Raw genomic sequence first — 7,439 nt, forward strand, 5'->3', positions numbered from 1 at the left:
CCTGGGCAGTGGGCACAGTGACGCTATGGGTTCATGTGTTTGGTCCGACGGAGCATTGGTCCGAACGACAACCTACCTCAAACCCTCACCCGGCCTAACCCTAACCTCCCCCGGGGCAGCACACCTAAACCTAACCCCAACCCTCTCCCGACCCCCAGCACACCTCGGACCAATGCTCCTTCGAACCAATGCTCCTTCGAACCAATGGTCCGTCGGACCATAGTATGCCTCCCTGACGCTATGCCACCCTGACCACCAGGACCCCCTGGGCAGTGGGCACAGTGGCGGTATGCCACCCTGACCCCCTGGGCAGTGGGCACAGTGAAGGTATGCCACCCTGACCACCAGGACCCCCTGGGCAGTGGGCACAGTGACGCTATGCCACCCTGACCACCAGGGCAGTGGGCACAGAGGCTACGCTTGCATTGGCAGCACAAATTTTGGTATACCAGATTGGAATGAGATTGTGTTCCATCAAGTCTGAACACAAGGAAGCAGTTTTTCTTTTTATTCATTATAATTTAACACATTCCTAGGTGGTTTGAAAGGTGATTTAAATCCGATTTCTAAAGATGTGTCTCAGTCTGGACACTGAAGCCTCATTTATAATTCATCGTATGATGGTGCTGCTCACTGAAAATAGCTGATCTGTAAACTCACGAGTCACAACAACGCATCGCAGGGTGAGCTGGTAGATCAGCTTATTTTCATATAAGTTAAACATTACTCACACACCTGTTACGTCATTATTTACCACAGCAACCAATGCAGATAGGTCATCGATGCAGTCCTAAAGATCAGTTCCTAAAGATCAGTCCTAAAGATCGGTATTGAGAAATAAATTGGATGCTGCAGTCTGAACAAAGCCAGAGATAAACGCAGAAGTACAACCACAAGAGCCCATAGAGGAAGAAACAAAGAAATAATACAACCAAACAAATATGGGTTACTTTGTACGCACACGCGCGATACATACATGACAACAAATGACATGTCGTGACATTGTCCGTTAGTCGTTCATATTCAGCGTCTATATATTTGTTTTATCCACTCATTGCATGTTCGGTTCACTCATCTGGAGTCCCTGTCCATGTATTATGATGAGTGCTTGTTTTATGTTACTACAGAGCTCGTTAGTTAAGGGCACCACAGGCGCACCACACCCTCCTCTAACCAATCAGCTACCGCTGGATCCTGGGGGCCGATCTGTCATCCGTCACCGACTTGCGGAGCCGCACGCCACGGCGAATGGACACCAGCACGTCCACCTCCTCCTTCGGTGTGGAGGTCATTACCTGGGCCCCGAGAGGGGTCGAATAAGCCATCTCACCGGGCAGCGATGGGAAGGGGAACTGCCCCTCGCCCAGGGCATGGGCGCTGGCCACCAGCTCGCCTATCTTCTCCACCAGGCTGTGGCGGTTGGCGGCCAGCAAGGGATCCTCCTCGACGCCGTGGGCGGCCTGCAGGGCGTACGCGCTCCTGTCCGTCACAGCTCCGGAGCCCCAGGTCGTGTTGGGCAGGCTCAGCCGCTTGGGGCAGGCCCTCATGTACTCGCTGGCGCCAGGGTCGTCGCCGTACAGGAACTCCTCGCTACCCGCGCAGTGATGGGTCGGGCTCGGGTAGCCCGGAGAGTTTGGGACCGTCGGGGTCTTCACCGGGACAATGGGGGGGCGGATGGGAATGGGGCCCGTTGTAGATGGCGTGCGCCTCACCCCGGTTTTGGAGGACGGGGTGCGGCGGATGGTGGCTGTGCCAGACGTGATGACTCCGCAGCCTCCCGGCGACACGCCATTGGTCGCCCCAGGCGGGGTCTTGCCAGCGGGCAGACCCGCGGTGCTCGCCGGCCTTTTGGTTTGGATCATGCGGCGGTAGTTCTGAGCGATGTTGCTGTGGCGCGGGATGGTGGAAGACTTGTCGAAGTCCGCCTGCCCCTCACTCTCAGCGTCCCCGTTCAACGAGTAGCACTCATAGTCCGACCCTGAAAGGAAATGTCAAATGAGATGCCATGAGACAACCTAGCAACTTATTATACTTTAGTAATAATGTCAAATGAGATGCCACGAGACAACCTAGCAACTTATTATAGTTTAGTAATTTTTTAAGGGCTTAGTTTTAGTGTTATAGTGTGTTATATTTGAACACAAGTGTTTGAATAATTTTGCATTTATTTAACACAATCCCTGGCCCAAAACATTTTAGATGGGGGGGGGGGGGGGGGGGGGGTCCTTGGCATGAAAAGGTCTTCTTCCAGCACTGAGCCAGTGTTACCTTGCGAGGGGATGGTGTCCTCGGAGCAGGACGGGGTGTTGGTCTGCGTGCTATACCCACTGGAGCACTGCAGGGAGTCTCTGCTGCTCTTCTGCTGGTGCTCCATGCTCAGCCCTCGGGTCAGAACCATGGCCAGCGTGCTGGCTGCAGGGGACAGGGGCTCCCCGTGCTGGAGAACAGGTCAGACATGCATAAATGAATCCTTATCAATGCATACACACAGAGAGAGAGAGAGAGAGAGAGAGAGAGAGAGAGAGGCAGGCAGACACCAAACCATGCATAAAGATGAGCAGACATTTACATTCATGGCACAGTTCCCTATGCTACAAGATTTAATGTTTTTTTTGTTGTTTTTTTTCTTCTTCATTTCATTAATTCAATAACAATGGCTTCTTCTCAGTATGCAAACTTCCCAGGAAAAGAAAGGCTGTAGTTTCTATTAGCTTGGAATCCGAATCGTTGATGTCATTAGTAGGCAGGTTTCTGAACTGTCCAGTGTCCATAGCCCACCCATGATGTCATTAGTAGGCAGGTTTCTGAACTGTCCAGTGTCCATAGCCCACCCATGATGTCATTAGTAGGCAGGTTTCTGAACTGTCCAGTGTCCATAGCCCACCCATCAGACACAGACATTAGTAGGCAGGTTTCTGAACTGTCCAGTGTCCATAGCCCACCCATGAGACACAGACATTAGTAGGCAGGTTTCTGAACTGTCCAGTGTCCATAGCCCACCCATGAGACACAGACAAAAATGGTGCCATCTCATATAGTGTATTAATGAGGACAAACTAGAAAAAGTGCCCTTCTGGGCACAGGTCTCCACTAGGAGGATAGGAGTGTGTGTGATGTTTGGCAAAATGTTTAGGAGTAATATAAACATGTTTGTTTGTTTTTTGCAACAATTTTCTTCATTGTGTTGAGGAAATGCAGAGTCAGATCACTCATAGCATCTCTGAGGATAGAATTCTGGATGAGCAGGACATGTGCAGCATTTTGTACAAAACGGGCCACTCCTGACGACTTTGGAAGGCAATCTTAGCCAATCAGTGTAGAATCTGAGAAATCAAACAGACTCGTCTTGATCACATGACTACAGAGATCATATATACCGATTTGCATGAGATTTGGATGAAATCTGTGCGACTAATATAAACAATGTGTTTTGCAGAAATCGGCCTCATGGTGGCGCTATAACCGGCAGATGTGGAGGGATGCAGGGAAAATGTTTTTCCATGCCTCTAGGGAGTGCGCATACAAAGTTGTACACAGAACGATGCAGTTATAGGTAAAAACAGGAATTGCCCTGTTATAGCGCCACCATGAGGCTGGTTTGGAAAATAAATTGTGTCATGTCGTCCTCAGCCTAGTGGAAATGTGCGTGTATAATTTCACGGAAATTGCACACTGTGTTTGTGATTTGTGGCATTTTGTTCGAAACGGACCAATCATGTGAGCTTTGGAAGCAAATCTTGGGAAATGGTGCAGATCCGTGTTGATCACATGACTATGGAGATAGTGTATACCGAATTGTGTGATGTATGGATAAAATGTGTACGAGTAATCTACAGAAATGTGTTTTGCCTAAATCGGCCTCATGGTGGCGCTATAACAGGCCGTTGAGGAATATTTGGGGCAGAGGTTCGTCGTTGGCATCCAGAGAGTGTGTGTGCAAAGTTTGGCATGGATCGGGCCAACGGTGCCGGAGATTAGCTGGTAACAGACGGACGGAAGGAAGGACGGACGGACGCACACACACACACACACACACACACACACACACACACACACACACACACACGGACGGAGTGCAAAACATACTCTCTCCCCATGCCTTCGGCCTGGTGGAGACAATTATCCAAAGAGGAGGTAGAAAATACTAGAAAGTGCCCCTTTAACTTAAAATGTGTTTCACAAATGGCACTAAATGGATCACAGGTTGCATTTGGTTCCATTTCAACATTCCTCGGAGTCAAATGAGCAGTAGGGATTTTTCACTGCGTGCCGTGCATACCTTGGCTGCGATGCCTCCTGGTCCCATCCTGGAGCGGTGTGGATCATCCGGATGCATGCCAGAGTAGCTGTGTGGACTGGAAGGAGCTTCCTGTTCCCTCATGCGATCCAGAGACTCTCTCCTGCGCTGCAGGGTGCTGGCCAATGAGGGCTCGTAGGGACTGGATTTGGCCCAATCCTGCAGCATTAGAGAGAACAGTCAGGGTACGTTTCCCTGCATCCGCATCTAGGCTTCACCCCAAGACCTACATGTCTACCAACCCAGCAGTTCTCCAGTCTTCCATTTTCGTTACAAAGTTGGAAGACTGTTAAATACTGTGTGGCTCATGAACTGGTTAGATTAGATACTATGGTTAAAGCTGCGATCCAAACGTAATTCAAAGGATGCCGGGAAAACATGATATTAACCAATCTGTATGGGAAAGTATGTTAATATAACTAGAAGATCGGGGTAACTCTTTACTTAAAGGTTGGGTATGATGCATTATAATCACATTTATAATGAATTTATATATAATGCACTTACAATACACTTATAACAAGGTTTATGAAGTATCATAAGTGCTGGTCAGACACTGCATTATAAGCTCAACCAAGCAGTTACAGTATAACCATAACTTAGTCCATTATAAAGTGCTTTTGCAGTGTAAATGGATAGCCTATAATGCATTATGACCAACCGCTTTAATACTTAATAAACCAGGGTTCCCCAATAGGCGGCCCCCTTGTGGCCCCTGGAAAAAAAAGATTTTTTTAGGGGGCCCCAGATATAAATGGCATTAAATGGGGGTCAGTAGCCTATGCATGTCAAACTGGGCATCCTTTTCAAATGGGGTCTTGCCCTGAAAATTAATTTTCAGGGCAAGACCTCGACCTCGTGCGTGCGGACTCGGCCCCCAGCCTGGTACCCTAGTCAAAATATGGCCCTTGAGGAAACTTAATTGGGGAACCCACCCTGTGATGCTTTGTAGCCCTGACCTTTATGTAAAGTATTACCGTAGATTGTACTAGTCCCTGGTGTTGGGTAGGATATCTAATAGTTGACAAGTAGTACATAAGTGCAATATCTCCCCAGGCCAAGTGGGGATTGCCTCTTAGAGGAGTGGTAGACCCAGGGAGGTTGACATCCCATGTATGACATGAATGTTATGGATTGCAGCTTTAATATGGGTGACTTTAATATGAGTACAGCATGTCAATGAAATTACAATAGGTTGAGACAGCTCAGTTTAGAGATTGTTTTCATGTACAGATTAGAGGCAAGAAGAAATTGTGATTTGGAGCGAAAAAGAAGCAAAAAAAAAACCCAAAAAAAAAAAGTTAAATAAATAAAATAAAATAAAGAAATGTGCAAATGAAAACAAACCTTCCAGCTAGGAACCTTTGAAGTGGGTGAGGGGGTGTTGGATCCGGGGGAGTGGTTAAATGTGGGGGACGAAGGGAGTATGGTGCCAGTGTGAGAGAAAGCAGGGCGGAACGTGCCAAACGATGATGGACATGAGCCAAACTGCAGGACGGACAGACAAGTTGGAGTCAGAGTGTCACAGTACATTGGTGAGAGAGAGGGGCCCGAGGGCAACGTCAAGTTAAATACCAAGGCGGGCCTATCTGCAGAGTGCAGGCACTTGGGGAATGCCCCTTCTATGGGAACGGCTCTTCTAAATTTAGGGGAGAGGGGCATTCCCTAAGTGCCCACACAATGTAGATTAACCATATTATAAAGATCAGCGAGATGATTGCATTGAGTGTGTGCATGTGTGTGCATGAGTGAGTGTATGCGTGTGGGTGAGCATACATGTGTTTGCATACTAAGCACATGTGTGTGTGTGTGTGTGTGTGTGTGTGTGTGTGTGTGTGTGTGTGTGTGTGTGTGTGTGTGTGTGTGTGTGTGTGTGTGTGTGTGTGTGTGTGTGTGTGTGTGTGTGTGTGTCCGTCCAGCTGTGAGCGGACCGGGTATGGATGCATTACTGACCGCTGTGGGGGAGTTGCACTCGCTGACAGACTGACAGGTTTCTGAAGCCTCTGAGGAGGCCGAGCTTGTTGATTTCTGCAGTGGAAGATTGAGAGACGAGCGGAAGGAGGAAGGCAGAAATGGAGATGGATGGAAAATTGGGAGATAGTGAGAGAGAGAGAGATAAATACAGTTTTTTAGAGGATGCTTTTTTTCCTTAAAGGGGAAAACCACCCATTTTCAACATTTTACTATGTCATTAATATACCTTAGAGCTGTTGTGTGGAAATAATACAAAAGTCCCCCCATTCTGTGTTTCCTAGAACTGTAATTATGAAAAAAATCATTAACATGGTGAAACACATCTTGATGACATCATCAAGATGCGTTTCACCATGTTAATGATTTTTTTCAGACCTCTAGTTCTAGGAAACACAGAATGGGGGGAACTTTTTTATTATTTCCACACAACAGCTCTAAGGTATATTAATGACATAGTAAAATGTTGAAAATGAGTGGAATGCCCCTTTAAGGGGATCTGTAGACCTCCAGGCTAGACAGAATACAAAGTAGTTACTAAGATGATTTATTCAGGATGCTACACTGAACAGCACAATCCTATCAGGCAACGAGGATGGATTAACTTCATCACCTGTGGTTGGGGGGCAAAGGCTGAGTGGCATACCGTTGGAACTATTGGGGGGCAAAGGCTGAGTGGCATACCGTTGGAACTATTGGGGGGCAAAGGCTGAGTGGCATACCGTTGGAACTATTGGGGGGCAAAGGCTGAGTGGCATACCGTTGGAACTATTGGGGGGCAAAGGCTGAGTGGCATACCGTTGGAACTATCGGGGGGCAAAGGCTGAGTGGCATACCGTTGGAACTATCGGGGGGCAAAGGCTGAGTGGCATACCGTTGGAACTATTGGGGGGCAAAGGCTGAGTGGCATACCGTTGGAACTATTGGGGGCAAAGGCTGAGTGGCATACCGTTGGAACTATTGGGGGGCAAAGGCTGAGTGGCATACCGTTGGAACTATTGGGGGGCCAAGGCTGAGTGGCATACCGTTGGAACTATTGGGGGACAAAGGCTGAGTGGCATACCGTTGGAACTATTGGGGGGCCAAGGCTGAGTGGCATACCGTTGGAACTATTGGGGGACAAAGGCTGAGTGGCATACCGTTGGAACTATTGGGGGGCAAAGGCTGAGTG

General features: G+C 48.3%; 1 protein-coding gene across 1 annotated transcript in view; it reads right to left on the reverse strand.

Moving 5' to 3' along the window:
- Positions 1-226: 226 nt before the first annotated feature.
- LOC306923650 (protein MTSS 2-like) overlaps positions 227-7,439 on the reverse strand; it is a 12,655-nt gene continuing 5,442 nt past the window's right edge. Inside the window, exons 2-7 of the mRNA XM_079501865.1 lie at positions 6,251-6,325; positions 5,645-5,785; positions 4,280-4,456; positions 2,269-2,437; positions 395-1,978; positions 227-305 (exon numbers count right to left, since the gene is read on the reverse strand). Of these exons, the coding sequence (XP_079357991.1) occupies positions 1,182-1,978; positions 2,269-2,437; positions 4,280-4,456; positions 5,645-5,785; positions 6,251-6,325 (1,359 nt within the window). The 3' untranslated portion in view covers positions 227-305; positions 395-1,181. The remainder of the gene's footprint in view (positions 306-394; positions 1,979-2,268; positions 2,438-4,279; positions 4,457-5,644; positions 5,786-6,250; positions 6,326-7,439) is intronic.

This window comes from Electrona antarctica (genome assembly GCF_951216825.1).
Source record: "Electrona antarctica genome assembly, chromosome: 5".
Lineage (NCBI taxonomy): Eukaryota > Metazoa > Chordata > Actinopteri > Myctophiformes > Myctophidae > Electrona > Electrona antarctica.